Source organism: Cupressus sempervirens, chromosome 6, assembly GCF_028749045.1.
Source record: "Cupressus sempervirens isolate cs-2001-9-10 chromosome 6, ASM2874904v1, whole genome shotgun sequence".
NCBI lineage: Eukaryota > Viridiplantae > Streptophyta > Pinopsida > Cupressales > Cupressaceae > Cupressus > Cupressus sempervirens.
The window spans coordinates 446,650,937-446,674,479 of record NC_143123.1 but is presented as its reverse complement, the minus strand read 5'-3'; the positions used below and the strand labels follow the sequence as shown (position 1 = coordinate 446,674,479).

The 23,543-nt window shown below is 35.8% G+C and overlaps 1 protein-coding gene across 4 annotated transcripts; it reads left to right on the top strand.

Annotated features, from left to right (window-relative positions):
* The first annotated feature begins 3,209 nt into the window (after positions 1–3,209).
* LOC149552997 (uncharacterized) lies at positions 3,210–23,072 on the top strand. 4 transcript variants are annotated; one of them, XR_016353003.1, is made up of 2 exons: positions 3,210–4,670; positions 22,854–23,072. XR_016353003.1 is itself a non-coding variant. In XM_089788517.1 (2 exons), exon 1 carries the CDS (start codon positions 3,502–3,504, stop codon positions 3,901–3,903), a length of 402 nt encoding a protein of 133 aa, XP_089644643.1. In that variant the 5' UTR covers positions 3,230–3,501; the 3' UTR covers positions 3,904–3,917; positions 22,854–23,072. The 4 variants fall into 4 exon arrangements, 1 of the variants encoding a protein (XP_089644643.1); XM_089788517.1 differs by having other exon boundaries at positions 3,230–3,917; XR_016353004.1 differs by having other exon boundaries at positions 3,233–4,033.
* The last annotated feature ends 471 nt before the right edge of the window (positions 23,073–23,543 follow it).

The following is a 23,543-nucleotide window of genomic DNA, read 5'->3' as shown; positions in this document are numbered from 1 at the left end:
TATCTGTTGGTTATTGTACTTATGCTCTTGCTTACGAGATAATGTATTTGTTATTTCTTTGTGATCATGAGACCTTGTATTGGAGACTTAAATTAATTAATACAATTTTTTAAACGTGACTCAATGTGGAGGAACCCTTGAGGAATGAAAACTGTATTTGTAATTTCCTTATGTGTACTTGATGTGTATGTATATAATGCTTCCGCATTATTGTTACTTTGATGTTGTCTAAATTTATTATGCAAAAAAAGTTCAGTAAACATTGTAACATGTTAGGTTTATTTATCTTGGGCTCCCGAGCAGGGCGTTACAATGTGGGATAAAGTGTTTTAAAATAAAATAATATAAAATAACATCTTATGTCTCCCTTGAGCATCCCCTGTCAAACACACAATCCAACATAAATAAAATTAAAGTAAAATTTAATCGTTTTAACATTTAATTTAAATGCTACTTTAATAAACTTCAGATATTAAAATAATATCTTAATCGAGCTCGAAAAAAAGCAAGTGATAGCTTGTCGAAAAGCTCTCATCGCAAAGCTTCAACTCCAATCATTAGAAATATGCCAACTTTGATGTCCAATCAACTTACTATAAATAGTAATTCCATCCAAAGACCCCACAAACAAATTGCAATTGGCCTCAAACTAGGAATGACTAGGCCAAATCACTCCAAGATCTCTTTGAACTCTTCACGAGCCCTTGGGACCATGCAAAACTAGGCTAATGGCAACATAGCTAACAATTCCTAAAGAGGGGACATTACAACATTGCCACCTATAACATTATTGGGGATTGGAGAACAAAGATGACTATCTTTGAGATGCATGATTATGTTGACTTATCCCTCCTTCTCTTGACCTCTTTGTACTTGCATTCTTGGTGCATATTCTTCTTGTATCAAGTTGATCATATATCTTCTTAGTTAGATGTTTTAGATGAGTAATTGATGCATTGTTATTTAAGGTGTGATTGAGTGCTTATCTCCTTGATTTGTGCATATATATTACTACCTATTTGTGGAGGTTTCCTTCCTTCTTTAGCCTTTATTCTTCTCTCCACAACCAATAGGTGTTTTTATTATGCAATGGAGCATTTCATTGTACTATATTGGCATTTCATTACACACAGTTGAATTTTTCATTGTATGATGGAAGCATTTCATCACACTCCTTCTGGTATTTTGTCTTGCCAGTTTGGAGCATTTCATCACACTAGATTATCACACTTAGTAGAAATTTTCATCATGCGATATTTATTAAAGTTCATCAGATCTTGGACAATGAGTACTTTTATACCTTTTTAGAGACTACAAATTGGTGTTTTGGATACCCATTTGGGAGATGTAATTTCCCAATTAGATATATCATTATTAATATATATTTTTAAATTTACTTTTTTTAGATTTTCTTTTTCTAAAAGTTAGAGAAGAATACAAATAGTTAGAAAAGTGTATACAGGTTGATTTAGTAAAGAAATTAAAAAATAAAATAGATACTTCTTATTTTTCTGAATTATAATTAAGATGTTTTTATTTTCTCTTTATATTTTTCTATTAGAAATGTCATTATATTTTTTATAATATTATTATAAAAAATTATTGAAAAAAATTAAAGTTAAGTTTCTAATATTATTATCATATAATTTATGTGGGAGAGTATGTTACCAAGGAGGAGCTTGTATAAATCCAATCTAATGGATCTTTTTCAATAGATGGTAGGGGTCAACATCTCGTAAATCTTCGTGAAACGTGCTTGGACCTATAAACTTTGAGGGAGTCCATAAATGGTATCTAGGCAACTTGGCTAGCATTTGTATCCTTCAGTCATACATCTAAATAATAATAATCATTTGATAACTTAAATGACAATTATGAATGTTACAATCAATTTAAAGACATCAATCATGATGGACCTGAAAAGAGGACATTATAGAAGAGTAGTGACTTGATGTAATGCATTGCATTCATGAACATTGTGTACTTGTGTCATGTACTATTGTATGTGTGTCTATAAGCCTTGGATGCTATTGGCTTTTGTGATTATGGTCACGTCATTATCTCCATGAGTATGATGGAGAGGATCTATAGGTTCTACGTGGTTAGGAGACATTGCGATATTGAATCGTACACATTAGTTGCCCTAGAAAAAATATATGTATAAGCGTAATGGTAGACTTGGAATCTTTAGATTGTTGTTTGAGTCTTCTGCTTGCAATTGTTTATGTGTGATGTATGTATGTCTATAGCTTTATTTAGTAAAAAATATATATGCTAGTTTATGATTAATCCTTATTTCCAAGCATTCCCAAGCAGGGCATTACATCCTCAAATTCATCCAAAGTAGAACTAATTTTATTAAATTTTTTGTCGAGGTACTATACTTGAGAGACCCTTTTGGTGATTGCCATAATAATGATAACTAAATCCCCTTCCAAATGAGGTTTCCTTACATTAATTTGCTTTGCCTTCTGGAATAATAGGAGGGTCCTATGAACTTCAATTTCATTGTTTGTCCTCTAAGCCAATCTCTTGGATCCTACAAACAAAGTGTTACCTATCCAATCTCTACTCATGTAACCTTTTGACCCAACCTTGCTTTGATAGAGTTCATTTCAACTGAGAACTCCTTATTTGGCGAGGGATTATCCCCTACCAAGCTTTGAATGAGCCAATTACATGATTTAAATTATAGTATATTATTTTTGAAGATTATATTATAATACATTTATATTATTACTAATGATCATATTACTTTAAAAACAAGACAATCAAATGAAAATTTTGATTTATACAAGAACGAAGAGTCAAACACATTGACCACATAGATTTTGAAAAAGACTTTATATATAAAAGTAAGAAAAAATGTAAGATTCTATAAATATTATCGTTTATTCAACTATATTTATCTCATCTTCTTTATGATCCTAATATTTTCATGTTTAATTTAAAGAACACAATCTATTTACATACAAATTACATATTAATTAAATTTATTACAATTAAAAGGATTTATGGCAACACCTCCTTTACATTCTAAAAAAATTCATTTCTTTTAATTCTGGCAAAATAATTTGCTTATGTTTTTGTTTTAAAATAAGTAATTTCCTCATAAGTAATCATTTGTTTAAGTTGATTAAAATGTACCTAATTTGGCATTTCTTACAGGCATATCTTGAACCTCATTTGATTGCAAGGGCTTTGAAGGGAAAGGTTCAAGGGACCCACGATAAAACAATGCTACAATTTTAAAGAAACCAGTGCGTCCATGTGTCGGGCATGGCTTTCTTTTCTTCAATTTGAAAAGAAGAAAACCTTCGTTTGCGTGGATGAGAATGAGTCTGGAAACACCGCCTCAGAGAATTACTTATCTCCAGTCTTCCAGTTTCTTCATTTCATCTTTGCCAGTTCCTTCTTAATCCTCGTCTTGAATACCTAGCGGTCTCGTTCGTACAATCAATTCAGAAAGCAGGGATTTTGGGATTTTGCGTTGCTGGAAAGATGTTTTATACAGCCATGGGACGGCAATTGAAATGGGGTGTGCGGCAAATGAATTTCCCGACTTCATATTTCTCTAGAAGACGAATTTCCATTGTGAGCAAGGGTTTCATGGCTCGTCTGCAGAGGGAACTCGACGAATTTGCAGAGGTTCAGCGTATCCGAACGGCTGCTCCCGATTGGCTCCCTTTCCGACCAGGCTCCTCCTTCTGGATGCCAGAAGTGCCACGACCCCAGCAATTATTACCGACGCAGACCCCTCAAGAAAATGTCGACGACGAGGATGAGGAAGAGGAAGAGGAAGAGGAGGAGAATGGTAGTGATTTTGAGGATAAGGAGAATGCCAAGGTTGTCTGCCATCTGGTGCTTTTCGACACTTCGTCTCCGTCAGACTCTGAATCTTAGAGCTGAGTCTCACTGTAATTACGATGAACCGTTAGTATTATCAACTAACATGGATCTGGGCATTTATCTGGGTTTTGACCCCATACCAAAAAAATTAAAAAACGACTGAAGGGCGTTCCTTTTTTTAACGGTAATGCATTCAAGTTATACTGTAGTAGTTGTTCATTTCTTACAAGTTGTAGCACTTTAGTATTTACCAAGTGGCGAGTTATATACTTAAGGGTTTCAAAGGTTTAAATCCCTTACAGGGTCTGAGAAATTGTAGCGTCTGTGTAATATTTCTAAGTAATTTGGGCCTTTTTAGTGTACAGTTGATTACAAGAAGCAAATCTCTGTCTACAGAAATTCAGAGCTTACAGTGAACCGTTTTCCAATGTGAAGTATAAGATTTTAGGCATTGAAAATTTTCACCACCGGTTTAATAATGTTTAGCACTTCTTTTTATTCTATTGATTATAATATATGCAATATCCAAAGGTATATCTGTAGCAGTTTACGAGATTACACCTATACAAAACATAGGGTCTCCTGATGAGGAGAAGAGTCTACGGATAGACAGTCTGAAAATTTCATCTTATCATCAAAGGGAAGTAACTATGCTCATAGGTCATTTACTCCCCTATCTACCCATGCAGTCGAGCCACCTGGGCCTCCCACTCATTTCAAGATTTTTTCATTCTGTACAAATATGCTGCATGGGTGTACAATGTCTGCTGCTCTTGGCTGGGGAGAAGCTGCTGGAGGAATGACCGCAGTTGGTATAGCCGGTACTGGTACTTCTCTTTCCTTTTTTCCCTTCTCTATGTGCGCGTTCAGCTCCTTCGTGAATTTGTTTATTGACCGCTCAAATGGGATCCTTTCTTTCAGGGGCCGGGGAGAGGTGTAGCCATTAGAAACTTTCTTCTTAAGCTTCCTTGCTGCGCCGTAATTCATCAGGTCCTAGAAATTTTTCTCTGCAATCTTCAATACAAATGTGACCTGCATTGCAACCTTGTGAAAAACTAGTCTCTACAGAGACTCAGTGAGGTGCCTCGGTCTGCCATTAAATATATCACTATTTATCAATTTCCAAATAGAACATAATATATCAACAGATAATATAGACCAAAAGAGATTACTGCTTTCTTTAAGGCTCAAAAAGTTCCCAGATGATGCATGGATCAAATTGAAGTTGTCATGCAAATGTAAATTGAAAAGTGCCCATACTTCTTTAGCCAAAAAATAGTCAGAAAAATATATGATGAATGGATTTAAAGCATCTACAGAAAGAGCAAATGTTAAATTCCTCAATGGTAATCTATGAATGAGAAATTTCCAAATCCATCAAATACTTGTTCCAGATAGAGGGTTCCAGATTAAGATTCCAGCAGGAGTTAAGATGGTAAACAATCTCATGGCAATCAGCGAGCTGCCTGCCTTTATATGAGTTTCGCTTTGGTATTAGGAAATAAGGTACTATCAGGCGAGAAATTTCCAAATCCATCAAATACTTGTTCCAGATAGAGGGTTCCAGATTAAGATTCCAGCAGGAGTTAAGATGGTAAACAATCTCATGGCAATCAGCGAGCTGCATGCCTTTATATAAGTTTCGCTTTGGTATTAGGAAATAAGGTACCATCAGGAGAGAGGTCCTATATATCTGCTTTGACCTCACACTGTTTAGGAAGATTCAACTTGCTGCACGAATCTCTCAGCATGGAGTATGTCTCTATTGAGAACGTGGAATGTCAATTTTTTTTCATAAATTCTGCCAACTAATTAGCCTTACTTACTGAATAATATCAACAAAGTGTCGTATTCCCTTATTAACACACCTTCGGGAAGGACATCCCTGAATGAGAGCAAGGGGTTTATCATCATGCTTGAGGTTCCACCACATAGATTTTTCACCACAGATCATATCGCTCTCATCAATGCTATTGTTGTTAGAGATCATGTCTAATGCTTACCCAACTTTTCCAGATAGCCTTAAACACATTAGAGCCTAAGACTTTATTTCAAGCCTTCCTGCCAATAAGTATTTGATTTGTAGTCCCTTCTAGGTTGAGGCTTTAGTAGGGGTCGACCTATCGATATTATTTTTGATAAGTACCTTCCACAGTTCTTCACCCTGTGTGGCCTTTGCAATCCATTTGATTGCCATTGTGATTCCTTGAATCCTTAGGTCTTTCGGTCCTAAACCACCTAGTTTCTTGCTCATAGTACACCACTTCCATCTGATTGCATGCTTCTTCCTGTGCCCTTTACCATCGGACCACAAAAATTCACTGATCCTTTTTTGTACATAATTGAATTGAGCCTGGAAAACAGCCAAGCAGAGACAACATAAATGTAGTAGGAGGACAACACCTTCTGGAAACTTTGGAACCTTCTCGCTTGTGAGAGGTACTGTGTATTGCACTTACTCATCTTTCTGTTAGTCTTGTCCTGAATCCAGCCCCACATCTCCTCTAGGTTGCGATTGACAAAGAAAGGGATTCCCAAGTAACTAACTTGACAACTGGGGCCACCCCAGGGAAGGGAAAATCTGTGTCGCTAACTTGGAGGAAGGTCACTCCATCCCAACATAATTGATTTGGTGAGGGAAAATTTATTCCTAGCAGCCGCACAAAATAAGTCGAGCTTATTCATGAGTTTCCAGATATTGTCTTCTAACATTTCTATCCTGATTATTGTGTCATCAAAAAACTGGATATTAGATAACTCTTCCTCGCTGGGTAAAAAATTACCTTTGACTTAAGGAGATAGTGTGTTGTCTCTCAATAGGTAATACAATGCATCGACAGCAATGGCAAACAATGCAGGTGCCAAGGGACATCCTTGTCTTATAGATCTTGAGAGTTCAAAAGGATAGGATCCAACTCCATATAGTTCCACCCAAGCCCTGGTTCAATTCATCAGAGTGTGGGCCATCTGACAGAAAAATTTAGGGAATCCAAGGCTAGCCTTCTCGTAGTCCAAAAGCATCATACAATCTACTGATTAGAATCTTGGCCTAGTCCAAGGCTTTGCAGCAAGTAATCAGATTCTCTAAGATGCACCAACACTTAACAAATCCAGTCTAAGATGGATTAATCACGTGAAGTAAAATATTTTCCAACCTAAGAGCGAGTATCTTAGCGAAAATTTTGTAGGACACATTTAGGTGTGTTATTGGCCGCCAATTCTTAGTTAATGTCTTAGCTTTCACTTTAGGGATGAGTTTGATAAGAAGAGAGGTAATATCTGTACCAAGGGTCACCTTATCAATGGCTTCAGTGTACACCTGTATAAGTTGATTCCCAATCCAATCCATGTTATCCTTGTAGAACTCAACAGGTATGCCATCTAGCCCAGGGGGCCTTTTCTTTGTCCATATTTTGAATAGAATATTAATTTTTTGCTGCTGAGATAGGTCTATCTAAGAGTTCTGCCTCCTCTAAAGATACTTTACTAGGAATAATGCTATTGATCTTGTCTCTAGCATATTCCATCCATGAGCAACATCCTCAGAAGTGAAGAGCTACTGTAATAGGCAGCAAATGCCTGAAGAATGTCCTCACTGGAATTGAGTTCTCTACCATCCTCCCAGAGGCACTCAATTATTTCTTTGGCTTCTTTTTGTTTTTTTGTTTAAGGATTTGGAAGAAGTATCTAGAACCTTTGTCACAATGACTAATCCAGCTGAGCCTAGCTCTGGTTTTGGGCCTCCGTATCGTGGGATTCTGCAACTTCCTAAGAAAGTCTTTGGAATGAGCCAAAGATTCCATAGCAGCAATACTAGCAGGGTTTTCTTGGAGACATTCTTCTGCCTCACAAAGGTGGCTGATTTAACTGAGCCTCCTACCTCCTATCATCCTTTGCTCTCTTCTTCCCCACCCCCTGGAATAGGGCCTTCCAACTATTGATATTTTGGGACCATCTTTCAATTGCACTACTATGTTTCACAATTCCACTGTTCTACCATTTAATAACATTCACTGCAGTTTACACATCCTCATCTTTTAAAAGGCTGATGTTGAGAGCAAATCCATCTTTGTTTACATAGAATCTGTCAAGTCTACTGTAAATCCTTGGAAGTTTGACCATGTGTGCCACCTGCTTTTGGAAGAGGCTTTGTTCTCTGCAAGTGGGTCAAACAACTTATTTTTGCTGGTCATTCTGAACCAGAAGTACTTTTCATAGCCCTTCCTTTCAAATTTACAACTTCCTGCCTTGTCTTGAGGACTTTTAATCATGTTAAAGTCTCCACCAACAATCCATGGAATGTTCTCCATTTGGTACATCCATCTCCACAGTCAATTCCCTCTCTATGATCATTGGCTGCATATACTGTGCAAATACCTACTCATCACCATTAAGCTTAATAGTAATCTAGACCAATCTATGGCAAGGTGAGCAACCCCATCCTGTTATATATTTACTCCATTTAGGAGTTACAAGGATAACAGCCCCACCATTCGCTCGCTGATGTTTTGTAGTGAATCATGTGGCATCTCTCCATATACACTTTAAGGCATAGTTTTAAAATTCGGTTTCGACAATATCTTAGTCAACCCAAAATTTTTGAAAATCTCAGAATCGGCAAAAACTCGGCAAAAAATTTGGAAATAAATCAGGGCACTTTTATTGAACATTTGAAAATATATAATTTCTTAAAATATTCTTAAAAACGCATACATACACACTAAATTTGTAGAACATATAATGATTTGAGATATCCATCATATATCAATCAACGTTTTGAGTTAAATAGTAATTCATAACAACTAAAACTTAGTAGATTAACATAGTGTTAGAATCATATACCAAAAAACAAGTAGAACATCTGAATATAAATAAGTTCAATACATATAGAAGTCAAACTCCATGAAACTACAACTTCTGAATACATATAAAGTTCAAGTTTCATTATCAATGAAAACTAAAAGTAGCAATCATAAATTGTGTCCATGACTTAAAAGAGATTGCTGTTGCTGGGTGGGTGGTGTTGAAGTAGTTGATGTGGCAACATCTTCAACACTCGTCAAAAGCCTCTGATGGATGACCAAGCTCATGTTCCTCCTCACGTGTTGCTACATCCGCATCCCAGTCATATGCCTCTATCTCAAACTCAACTAGTTGCTCATCTGTCAATAAAGGATCGCCTACATCCACATTTGCATCCTCACCATCAGGAGGAGCAATCCAATCTGCTGAATTAGGATTAGTGTCATCCAAGTGTAGTGGTTCATATGAAGCTTTCCCTTTCACCTTCTTCTCGTGCAAGAAAAGGTTGTACTTCACATAAACCAAGTTAATCAAGCGCTTTTGAGTCAACCTATTATGTTTCTTCGTGTGTATGTTTTGAAAAGTACTCCAATTTCTTGTGCAGCAAGAAGCACTACAAGGTTGCGATGAAATTCAGATGGCAAGCTGTTGAAGATTAGGTGTTGTAGCACTCTAATCTTCCCTCTAGAGATCCGCAAGGATAAAAGAGAACCATTTATGATGTGGTAAAACTTTCAATAAATTTCATGAGTGAAATAAATGGTATGATCAAATTAAACACATGTTCTTTTTTACCTGGCCGCAAAGTGTATCTCCTACGTTTGCAATAAGGAGAAGAAAACAGTGGTCCCTCTTCCCTCTTGTAGCTCTGCAACTCGTCAAGTATGATGTCTCAGAGGTTTGTATCGACAACCAATCTTCAAATACATGTGTCCAAGCCAATTTGAACCTCTGCATTTGGTCTAGAAGTGTTGGAGAAATAGAACTTGGGGCTCAAGTAGTAGGCAGCTGCATGAATATGTTGGTGGAGTAATCGTTCCACCTACGATCAATTATGTTCCATATGGGTCTATATTTGGTCTCATTTGACCTATATAAGTGCTGAATGGCCTCTTTGGCCCTATTTATAGCCTCATATAAAAACCCCATAGGGTTTTTATCCCCATCCACAATTCGTAGAACCTTCACCAACGGTTCTGACACCTAAACATGAAAATTATACAAAAATCAGCCAATGAAAATATTTCAAAATTAAATACTAAATCATTAATGGAGACTTGGAGACTTGGAAACTTACTTTGAGGATCTCCTCCATTTGCTTTTCAAAGCTAGCTTCAAACACGATCCTCACAATCTTCTCTGCTTTAGGCTTCGTAAGGACTTTTAAACCATTTCTTATCTAGAAACATGCGCCTCAGGTCTAACAATGTCTTAGATATGCTTTGCAAGTTTAGAAAATTAGTAGCAAACCATGTGACATTTGCTCGTACATGACCCTCATCGCCAATGTGCCCTCTCATAAGACTCAAGACCCATGTATGATTGTAGATGTACTTCACAATATTCCTTCCCTCTTCAACCACCTTCTCCACCCACCTCGGTTTCTCTAGGTCTTCAAGGGGCAAGTCAAGACAATGGGCAGCACAAGGACTCCAAAATAATGTGGGATGCCTCTCCATCAAAAGTCTACTGGTTGCCACATATGCAACTGCATTATCAGTCACAATCTGGATGACATTAGCCACTCCTGTTTCCATTACCACCTCGTCCAACATATTGCACATATTTTCTACATTTTTTACTTGATCAGATGCATCAATTGAGTTTAGAAATACCAATTGTCCCCCTGAAGCAACTATAAAGTTGATGAGTGTCCTATTCCTGTCATCTATCCACCCATTGGATATAATAGTGCAGCCTTTTTGTTCCCAAACTTTCCTTTGCTATTCCACAAGTTGATGAATGTTTCGTCCCTCATCATCTAACAAGGGCCCACTCACCTCATAGGGAGTTGGGAGCTTGAACCCCTTACCAGACAAAGAAATTGAAGTTACTACTTGATCAATAAGGACTACATAAAGCATTGAAAGAAATGTCATTGCGGATCCAAAATCTTGTAATTGCCATCTTTTTTTTCTCATGCATCTCTTTGTTCCATGTAGTGCCTAGCAAGCCAGGTTGAGCACCAGGAGTGTTACATGGAGAGCAAAAGTTTGAGAAAGACCCACCCCTGCTTCTCGATATTTGTATCCGAGGCCCAATAGAAGAAGAAGCCTGTCCACCTATTTGTGATCTTGTAGAACTAAAACTCCCCATTGGGGCTGCCATGGCCTCAAATGTCCTCTTTTTGCTGTCTTATTTTGTGCATATTTTTGAAGGCTTGTCAAAGCCTCTCTTGTAGCCTCTTCCGGACATTTATCACACAGTGTAATATCATTGCATGGAACCTTTGCAAGAGGGTATTTCTATTGGCATATGCCTCAAGTCATATGCTTATGGCAAAAGATACATTTGACATGTCATTTGACTTCTCTTGGGATCCCATAATTTCATAAACGATCCTTCTCTTTGCCACCGGGCATCTTGTAAAGAAATAGGTAGAGTTAAGACTTTGAGAACCTAGCAAAAAAAAAAGATTTATAATTAGAATGCGTATAATAAGTAACAATTCAGTAGAGTCATTAACCTATAAAAATTAATGAATTGAATCTATATTTATTCATAATTCATAATATATTCCTGATATTTATCATTTAATGTAAAGTCTGTAAATATTATATACAATATTATATAATATATAATATTTATTATTATATATTATATCCCAAACTTATTTTTTATTTCTTTTAGTTACCCAGTTACCAATAAATTTATAAAAAAATAATAATTATAAATACTGGAACTGTGTAATTGTTTACTGTAATTGTATAATACTGGTGTAAAATAAAATCATTACATATAATTATATAATACTGTATACTTATATATAAAAAATAAAATCATTCGTTACAAATAAAACATTATACTGTATTCCTATAAATTTAAATAAAATGATGGTTTAAAACTTAAAAAGAAAATATTTATTTTTTAATATATAACTATAAAACATTATAATCATATATATTAAAACTTATAAAATATGGAATCATGGATCTCAACAGAGCCGAACTTACCTGGATAACCTGTCGGTTTCAGACAGATGTTTGCACCCGTAGTCTGGTAAATGGATGTTCACACTGGCCACTGTCTGTTCGAAGTCTTCAAACTTCAAAATCTGCCGCTGTCTGTATAGTGTGTTTGCTGATGTTACACAACAAAAGGAAAATAAGTGTATTTGCAAACCTAAATGCGTAACCTGGGCCTGCAGATTTAAAAAAAAAATATTTTAGGTTTTAAGTTGTTGCCATTGACTAATTGAGCGTTTTTTTCCTCCTCTTACCCGCACAATATTGTGATTTGTTTTGTCATTTACCGCCAGGATCTTTAGGGGAATATTGCTGTTGAATAATGGGACATTTATATCAGTGGAAATGTGACTCGTGATATATTGCGATTTTTTGATTAATGCAGGTTTTTTTAAACTATGCTTTAAGACTCCAGTGTGAAGCCAATGGCTTTAATTTTTTGCAGTAGGAGGATGTCAATATCTTATTCATCATGAGAAATCTTTTTATGACATATTTTCTGTCAGGGGATTCCAGCTCTCTGACACTATAAAAAGCACAGTTTATGTTCATGGCAACCATCAAGAGTCTGTATCCATGGGAGAGCTTTGGAGCATCTAGGAAGTTGTTTTCTTGGATGTTTAGGCTCTCTATTATTGGATGCAGAACCAGCAGGTCTGCCTCTTTTCTTCCTGACAATACTATCAGAGGCTTCTAAAGATTGGGGATCAGTTTCTATCTCCTTCTCAACCTTTTTGGATCGGAGCCTTCTCTTTCTTTTTTTTTTGGCATTGAAAATAAATACTTTTGGATTCTGTTGTGCAGTGTTATGAGGCACTGTTGCGAACTCCTTTATTTTCCCTTCCTCCAACATCCCACCATCAGACTTCATTAAAGGATTGCCATTATCCCTTCCACCTGAACATTTAACACAAAAATTCAGTAATAGGGTTTACAGAAATTGAGACAAATTTGGCAAATTATATTTATAACAATTGTCATTTGCCCTGTTAGCTGGTAAGTTTAACCACAATTGCACTGGGATTTAAATTCTAGTTATACTGTTTAGTCGATCACCAAATTTGTTTTATGTGATCTGGACAGCTTGTTACCCAGGACGAACTCACATGATTTGGGTACACGTCTCCATAAAATTTGAGACATGAGATTGTTTGACTGGGAGTTAAATTTTGACGTGGCTAGAATTCACTAGTGAAGATGCTTGACCCTTGTAAAGTTCTGTCCTGGATGTTAATAACTCCTACTTGCTGTGGAAAATATCTCCTACTTATCAGTTAATAAGGTTGATTTAACATTGCCCTTGTCAAAGGGTTGAAACTGAAAGATGGAAGAAATCTGCACAGTCATTGCAAATTCGAAGTGAGTAGAATTCAATAACACAAGTTTAAAATGGGAAAACACAGGGAAATTGTCATGTCCCTTGTTGAAACCTTAATTGAATGACTGGTAGCTCAATTTTGTTAAGTCTCTAAAAGGGACAAAATTGCAAAAGATCAAGATATATTAACCAAGGGGAGTTGGGAATTGGCTCTAATGTAACAATGACTAATCTTATTTATTGACTCAAGCAGAATCATAGTGCATATCATGATGTAAGAAAAGAAACAGGGGAGAAACGAGTTTCTAGTAAGACTAATGCTGGATGAAAGTGATTAAATCCCAAAGACCATTCACTCAACTTACAGACAACAGTATGAATAACATTGATACTAAGAATATGGGCAGTGAATGTTAATGTCGATTGCAATATGGATTAAGATAATCATATCAAACAATTGATTCAAATAGACTAGATAATCGATATCATGTTTTAAGGTAACAGCTGTGAGATGGCACAATGCCACGTATGCACTTATGATGATAAGGGTTATTATGGAGAGTGGTGTGATATGATAAAATAAATATTGACCAAGTAGCGACTATTATCGTTAGACCACGGCAATATGTGGTTCAGTAGTAGTTTAATCAAACAATATGGATACTACAAGCTTTAAAATGAACTGCATTATCAATTATGGCAATCGTGTAAGGAAGTGACGATTCGTCAATTATGTCTGCTATCCTGAAAGATCATTTAGAACAATAGTCAATCTTTTTACTACGTCTATAAGTCTGTGGTTAATTGCTAGGCGATAAAGAGCGTATGTTGGTTACCACTAATAGATTGAACGTTCATGGGGAAACTACACTATCAAGCTGTTAATTGAATCAAATCCATTGTTATTTCTGAAATGTCTATCAAAAGTTACAATAAGGAATTTGCAAATCCTTTCCTTAGCGATTAAGGAATTAACACAAGCACAGGACAAGGATAATACATTGCTATATAGTTTGGCAAGTAAAGGCCCTAAAATAATTATTAAAAGAGGGTGGCCTAAAATTGGTTATCACAATATGGATACTAAGAGCATGTAAGGAAGTGGTGAGTTGTCAATCATGTCCACTATTCTGAAAGACGAATTAGGACAAAGATTGACTATTGTCCCATATCTACAAGTCCGTGTTTAATTGCTAAGTGATAAATGGAGCGGATGTTGGTCACCGCTAATAGATTGAGGCTTGAGCCTTGAAGGGGAAACTACACGACCAAGCTATTAATTGAATCAAGCCCAATATTATTTCTGAAATGTCTATCAATCTTGCACACTAGCAAGAAAAGATACAATAAGAAACAACAATTCCATTCCTCAACAATTAAGGAATTCGTAAGGACAGGATAGGGTAATACATTTCTATATAGTTTGGGAAGTAAAGACCATAAAATAATTATTAAAAAAGGGTGGCCTAAAACCAGTTTTCATTAGTCAAGAAGGGGAGCGATTAAATGAGAAGACACATCCCTTAACCTTTAAGGGATGCAACTGTTTGGTCTGCCCAAGATATATTAAGATAATATCTTATACTTCCTATAATAGTCAACTGCTTGTCTATAGTCCGTCTACAGTCTAGATAGGAATGTTTCCTATCTCATCTCTTTTTTCTTCAGTCCAGATAGGAATGTTTCCTATCCTGTCTCTAGTTTTCTTTCTAATTCCATCTTCAGTCTACGTTGTTTCTTTTAGAAACAATGTCCTTGTAATTCTTTATAAGGAACACATTTGTTCCTCTGTTTATCAATCAATCATCCGGAAATCCGTTAATCTGCCAACTCTTCTTGAATCTTGTAACATGGTATCAGAGCTATTACTTAAATTTTTTCGAAAAAATTTATAATTTCTTCGTGAAATTATTTGTTTAAATTTTTTCAAAATTATTTCTGTTGAATTTCTCTGAAACCCGCTTAGGGTTTTCGGCCTAGAGAAATTCCCGAACTCGGGTCTGCTTGTGTTTGTTCAGCACACTCTAGCCCCATTCGTCCATGCACATCAATCCTTGAAAAAAAATCTGCCATTTTTTATCAAGAAATCTGAAGTTTTTTCAAGCTTTTTTCAGCTAGGGCCGTTTTTTTCGAAACCCTAATTTTTGGGGTCGAAAAAATATTTTGTTTGCAGATTCCTTTTGGGTTTTTCGAGCTCTCTTTTGGGTCATTCTCTGATTCTTCTGGGTCTTTCGTATTTTTGCTTCGAAGAACGTGCCTTCACAGATTTTCACAGTTTTTCATTGAAAAACGTGCCATGGCATCTCTGACAAATATTTTGCTCGAACATAATTCCAAATTCAATGGTCGCAATTATGGAACCTGGAAGCAGCACATCATCGCAATCTTGGAATATCGAAACACCGATCAACTTGTTCTGGGTGTTACGTAGTGTCCGACTTCTCCAGGTCCTAATCAAGGCGAAGTTGCATTTTTCGCCTTTTGAATCTGTTTCTGTTTTTTTTGGGTTTGTTGATTTTCTCCGCAAAAATCATTTCAAGTTGTCTGTAATATGCAAGGTTGTGTGAGATTCTGGGTTTTACCGTTTTTTCCACAAAAACGAAGTTTTGTAATTGCAACCTATTTGAGTCATAGCACTCTTCTGGCAAAGCTTCTTGGTTTCAGCATTTTGTAGATCCAGGGAGGGTCTCAGTTATCACAGAATGTTCCAACATCCGTACGTTGACCATTAAGGGAGGGTATTAAGATAATATTTTATACTTTCTATAATAGTCAACTACTTGTCTATAGTTTGTCTTTCAGTCTAGATAGGAATGTTTCCTATCCTGTCTCTTTTTTCTTCAGTCCAGATAGGAATGTTTCCTATCCTGTCTCTAGTTTTCTTTCTAATTCCGTCTTTAGTCTTCGTTGTTTCTTTTAGAAACAATGTCCTTATAATTCTTTATAAGGAACACATTTGTTCCTTTGTTTATCAATCAATCATCCGGAAATCCGTTAATCTGCCAACTCTTTTTGAATCTTGTAACAAGATATTAATGGGGAATCAACTCCATTCTCCCTGCAGTAGGGAATAAGAAAAACAAGCATTGTTAGAGCTTAGATCATTGCATTCAGATGTCCAGAAATCTATATCAGTATTCTAAAATATATCTGGTATCTGCAATTCAATATGTATACACAGCATCATGAGTTTATACGTGTTTTCTTACTATTGAAGTTTGTGCATACATTTTAATTACAATTGGCTACATCAATGACATATATATGCAGTGATATATTTCTGAAGTTAAATATGTTTTTTGTAATTATGTCACAGTAGATCTTTGCAGTGTAACACCAGTATTGGGGTATGTCGGGCTAGGGGTACGCTGGGATGCATTTTCGGGATGGGGGGGAAAATGGGCCTCATTTTTCAGATGGTGGCAAGTGGTGGATGGGGTAGGTAGAAGTGTTGTATACTATACATATAGAACTTGAAATGCTAGTTATGAAACGACATTTCAGCAAAACATACCAAATTAAATACTTAAATATACCAAAATTGCAACATGAACTAGAATCATTGAACATTCAACATAGCAACATATTACATACCCAATAATAACATTCAAAAATCAAAATTCAAATAGAAATTCAAGTACTCATTCCAGCAGTGGCATGGTTGCAGAATGGTGGAGGTCAGGGTACTTCATTACTCAAGTACTCGGTTCGGGGGTCTTAGGAACATGTACTTCTAGTTTTGCGAGGGGGGTGCGAGTCCTTATGTTACATTGGATCTTTATTGGTTCATTACATATGATTTAGTTAATATACAAACATGTTAGATAAGTGGGTTGATAAAATATTATATATATCTTAATTTCTAACTGTCAAAGCATGATTGGAAAAATGAGGGTTTCCAATCAAAGGAAATGGTGACGAGGTCACTTTCTAAGCAATTCTTCCCATGTAGATTGAGGAGTCCCATCGGGCCAAAGGGGGTCCAGTTGGACTTCCTTTGGGCTTAGGAGGGGTAGACTTTGGGACACCTTGCCGTAAAGAACCCTCAGGATCCCTATCATGGGAAGTGGACCTTCAATCAGGGGAGTCAAGGGGTGACTAGATGGAGTGAAACAATACTATAGGACCCCACACTAGGTAGCCTACCTCATATGCATGGCAAGGGCCACATGAGGCCAATGGGGAGCAATGTATCCCCTGTTGGGCCTAGGGTAGGAGGTTTTTGAGACATGTCATTAAACCCTCTTACATTGTCATCTTAGTGGTTGAATCCTGTTGAAGTCAACTCTAGTAATATATTGATTCAATTTACATTTCTCATATAAGTTTATTTCTACTTAAATAAATTTATGTATGGCATTATGATTATGATTGAATACTAACAATATTGCAGGATTTCAAATTAGTGGTAACACAATTGATAAAAACCCTATAAACTCTAATCCCAATCTTGTGTAATTGTAGGACAAGTTAACAAGGGACATTACAGAAATCGCAGCAAGTTAAAAATTGCTGAAATGTCTATGAAAATAAATAAAACAGTTCATTTATTCATGCCAAATATAGTTGGATAAATTGAAATATTACAATAAAAAATCTATTCCATGTTCCTAGCTACTGTCAAATCCTTACAACATAAGTCGTAAGATTACAATTAGCTTGTAAGACTCCTAGACTATTGGGTGTAGAACCTATTTTCTGTAATCGTGTTTCACCTCCTTACAACAATGATTGTAATCATCAAATGCCTATATGAAGATGGGCCAGATTCTCATTATTATTATTAAATGATGCCTCCAAATCAGTTGCAATGAATGCTGATCATCATTTAAGGTACCTGAAATTAACAAAATTTAAGTCCAAGGCCTATTAGTTTATCGTGCCCAATTAGTTTATGCCAAAAGTTCAAATTAGTTAGACTTGAAATACATAAATTTTTATTAGAGAGTAAAGCAAGAATTAACTTCGTTAAGTAATTGTTTTCAATTGCCTTCTAACTTTCTATTAGCGCCATTTTTCTAAAGTTGAATATGAAGTCTTACTTGAATGACCACCAAATTATTCATTTGTTGTTGAGTTCTTTTTTTGTGTGTGTTCAAACCATAGTTACAAGACCTAGACTTGCCTTGGACCCAAGATGCTGGTTTTTGACTCAAACTCAAATTCTACATTTGGACTTGACAAAAACTCTACAAATTGAAAACCCCAAGAAATTCAAAGATTTTAAAGGATTTAAAACTTTTTTCATGCATCATTTAATAAATTAAAATCAAGGACAAAATAGGTGAGAAAAATAAAAGCTACTTTGCACACATGCACAAGTTTATATTGATTGCATAAGTATAAATGCAAATCTTCAAAGGAAATAAGTTCAACTAAATAACACATTAGAAATATAAGTGCTGTCATTGTCAAATGTCTTCAATATTCATGGAATATGAAACCCATGGAATCAAAAGTTGAAAACATATATCAAAATAAAAGATAGAGCTTAGAATACTAAGGCTCAAAGTAGCCTATACCAGGGACCAGTTGACCTTGCAACATTCCTATGTTTACATCTAAGATAGGTCATGGAAGATTTTGCAGCTATCTTCTCTCCCTTTGTTTGAGGCTCATCCTTAGTGGCATCCTCATCATCCTCAGATCCCTCACTCTCAGTGGGTCTCCTCGCGCTCTAGCCTCCTCTGCCATCACTGTTGCCTTTGCTTCTTGATCCATTTGATCAACTAGTTCCAAGTCCTCATTGGCGAGGACAAGATCATCAATCTTAGTGTTCTAGTGGATCAACCCCCTCTAAAATTATAGGAGATCTTTCAATGCTCACATGTGTCTGTGATGAAGGTGAAGGTTGTACTGAACAAATACAAGATCATTCACCCTTTTCATTGCCATCTTGATGCGCTTTTTTGGAGTGTATATGCTGAAACATACTCTAGTTGTGCTCACATTCCAAAGCACTACATGGCTGGCTCAAGATATGAATTGCAATTCTCTGTAGTCTTGGAATCGAAGTACCACACATCTCCTATAATACATGTGAAACAAGAAAATTTAAAAATAAATTCTATAACTTTGACTTGGAATCATAGATTTTTACCTAGCATTAGTAGTCTCCAATTTTTCTTGCATATGTCTCGTGAGAATACGTCTTCTTGTCAATTCCTATAGATTTCTATCTCATGAACTGCATTTGCTCCAACTAATGAATGAGATTACATTTTCTCGGCAACATCATAGAGCCCACTCCACACCTCATCATCTTGGCCTTGAAACTTGGGCTAAATTGAAATGCCAAATTAAGGTAGTGGGCAATTGTATGTATAGGCTTGTAAAGCAGATTGTGCCACTGGCAAGCAATGACATCCCATATGGCTATATGTAGCCCAATTCCTCACATAAAAAGATCTAATGACCTCTTTCACCTTGTCCATGTCCTCATAAATGTATCCCATTATGAGCTTCTCTTCATCAACAATTTGTAGGAGAATAATAAGAGGTTTAATGAATTGCAATCATTGTGAAAGTTGTAAGTTTTACTTTTGAAATTGAACAATGAACATATCAAGTGTAAACAAGACTAATGCCAATGAAATGGAAATGAGGACAGAAAGGAGAATTACCTACACAATCTTCTTGGCCGGTTGCCAAAAGCCACTCATCAAAAACTTGATCAACCATCTCAATCCCTGCATTGCTCTTCGCGTATAATGATGCGGTCCACTCCTCACTTACAAACATGCGCTCCAAACCAGCCTTGGACTCGAAGATTGTAACATGATAAAAACTGTTGCAAATCGGGTGACCCCTAGACGGGCCAACTCTTTCTTATTTATGAAATTCTTTATAAGGTTGAGGACCTAAGTGTTATTATATATGAATTTATAAATACTCCTTCCATGCTCGACACATGTTTTTATGTAGGGGAAGTTTGCAAAGATTTTCCAACATAAGGTCAATTGAATGAGCAACACAAGGGGGTCCAAAACAAGGTGGGGTGTCTCTCCATAAGAAGTTTACGTTCAACAACACAATCTGCCCATTATCCTTGACTATCTATGCCACATTCTCCTCATTCACCTCCTTCAACACTTCCTCCAATACCTCACAGAGATACTTTAACATTTTTTGTTTTTCCTAAAGCATCAATTGATTTTAAGAACACTGTGGCACCTAAGGAAAAAAAGCAATTTAGTACAATCAAAATTTTAAAACATAATCACTAAATCAATATCGATTCTTGAACATATTTTACAAAGTAGTAAGTACAAGTTCTACTTGCCTAATGAGGAGACAAGAAAATTCAACAATGTTCTATTTCCTCCATTGGTCGAATCATCAGTCATGATGGTGCAACCCTTCATACCTCATACTGCTTGGTAATTGTGACTTTGACATCAGCCACGTTTGGGTTAAAAGCTCCTCACCATTTGGGTCTTTGAATTCCAGACCACAAACAATAACAACATCTACCACAATTTGTCAATAAGTAACCTAAAACAAATTAAATAAATAGAATAAGTGTGCTATTAATTTTTACTTTCAACTTCGAAAATTAAAATAACTAATGTTGCATACTCTCAAGTCTTGAAAGCAAGAAAGTCAAGACAGAGAAACTAAAATGATAACAAGTACCTTGCTGCATTAAATGGAAGATTGTTGTAGAACAAAAAATCTGAAAGTGCCATTTTTGCAGCCTCATGCTTCTCCTTATTCGGACACATGTTCTCAAGCGATGGTTGGGCACCCAAAGTCATGCGTGGAACAAAAATGGATCTCATGAGGATTTCTTCTTACGAATCTGAGGTCCAATCCTCACACTTGCAGTACCACTACTAAATGGAGGTGAATGAGAGTGAAGGTTTATTTAAAGAGGTCTTTCCACCAAAGTTTGCCACTTTTTCCATATGCTTGTTTTTTCAATTCTTTTTTCTCTTCAATTCCTCTAAACGAGCATTCATTTCATGTATAACATCCTGAGTTGCATGGTTTAGCATCATGCCCTGTTATATATGCAGGGTGATATTTTAATTGGTTAATACCTCCCCCATTATATTTAACACTGCAATGTGAACATATAACTTCTCCTTTTTTTGTTTTGGGGATGGCTTGTTTCCAAGCCTTGTCCCATTGAACTCTAACAGGGTTTGCATTTGCGTTATCCTCAGGCTCAGATGAAGTATTCCCAGGCTTAAGCAGTATGCTGCTGCTAAAATATCCCTTTGAACTCTAACAGGGTATGCATTTGGGTTACCTGCAGGGTTAGATGAACTATTCCCAGGCTTAGGCAGTATGCTGCTGCTAAAATATATCATAAAAAAAAAGCATCTACAAATTCTATACATTCAAATGAAATTGAAACAAAAATGAAAATAAAAAGCTAGGCTCCTTACTTTTCAAGGTTTTTGTAGACTTAAAAATGAAATAAAACTAAAACAAATGTAAACGAAATGGAAATATGAAGGTAAAAATTTTAGAAAACAACACAAAAATGTAACTCACCTCATCATATTTTATCCAAAAATGAAGTCTGTTTAGCAACATGTTTCTACACTAAATTAAACTTGAAGTTTGCCAATTTCTTCTAGGGCTACATTTAGACAATATGTTATGTATGGGTTCCAAATTAGAAGTTTGTTTGATCTTACATAATTAGCTGTATTTTTTGTGATAAAATAAATCATCTATCGTGGTTCAAACTTAGTCACTTTCTCATCAAACAAGAGGGAAATCTTGTGGGTTGATTCCATTCTATCAAAGGGATCAATGGATTTGAGGAAGACCATGCAAATTCTGATGTTACAAAGAAATTGATCAATATATGGTTCCTGTTAATAGTCCGCCTATTCGACATTATACTGCAATCTATCTTTGGTCATTTCTTGCAATGCTCAACAAGTGTCTTGCTAACATCTTGTGCTGTGTCTGTCAGTATATCTGATATCAATTCAATGCTAGTGTTACCCACAGTAGCTGAATTTCATTGTTGCAGTTGAAGAATGAAAGCAAATCATTAGTGTTAAAACTTAAAACTGTCAAATTAAAGCTCAAGCTCAAAAATTTAACTTTTAAGCCCTAACCCAAATCCAAGAAAGTTATACATTTTAAACTTGGGCAAAAAATTCCATGTGATGCTAAGTGTTTGTCTTTGGCAATTTAAATGTCAGAAGGAACATGGAAAACTAAAACCACAATGCTTATGGTGTGCCTAGTTTGCTGATGACTCTGATCATGATGACTTATTCATTTGTGTTCTGAAACACCTGCAATGCAGATGATATGTAACAGAAAAATTCAGGAAAAACTTGTAGTTTATTTTTAGTTCCCCCCCTCCCTGAAGAATAAAATAAAATCCGAGGACATTGATAAAACTGGTCAGCCAGTTCAAAATGGCACAGCCACCACCCTGGGCAGCAGTTAACTGCAGTTATTCTTAGTTGTTGCTATTGTGGACAAACATCTGATAGGTAAGGGATTATGATAAGCTCTAAATGTTAAAACAGTGCAATGAAAATCTCAAAATTATATATGTTTTATAAATTTTGTGTTTCTGTATGCATTCAATTTCTAGGAATTGGCTGTGTTAATGTTCCGTCTTTCACGACTAGCAATTTCCTGCTCTATTTGGCATTCATTAAATCCAAGTTATGCTTACAAGGGTCAAGTACCAAGACTTATCTTGCGATCACATTTTGCAGGCACTAGTCCATCTCAACTGTGCTATCATTGAGAGCTTCTACCACAGTTAGGCCTGGTTGGCTTATCGCCACATTTGCAAAATCTTTATAAAATATTTTGCCTTGTAAACCATCATTGTGGAGCTTGTTAGCTCCTTCCTTTTTTGAACTTGTCATTTACTGTAAAAAATCATTATTATTATTGTTATTATAATTTATATCAGCTACATTTTTTCCTAATGATTGCCTCCTAAGAGGCCTGAAACTTCTTTACATTTCAAAAATTTCTTTTTCTGAATATTTAACATTACTAGATAAATCTAAATATATAAGCTTTCAAAGGTGAAACCAACAATCAGGCTGTTCTAATGATGTAAATTACTAAATTGTATACCGACTTTGTCATTATGATTTTTTTAAATTGTGAGAGAGAAAATTGGCCAACTTGTACAATCCACGTATTAAAACTTGCTCATGTAAATATTCTAGCTTATTAGCTTATTTTCTTTGAGTAGATTTCTTGGATTATTTGTCACATGCATGTCTTTTTTGATATATTATTTTAATGCGTCATATAGCATTTTGGAAGTTTTTTGTGGCTATGATTGAATTGCATGTTTGGAAGTGTCTGTTTGAGACGGAACGGAATGCTAAGGTCCTCAATGAGTTTGTTTTGTGAAGTGCAAGTCTGGTTCAAAGGAGAAATTGCTG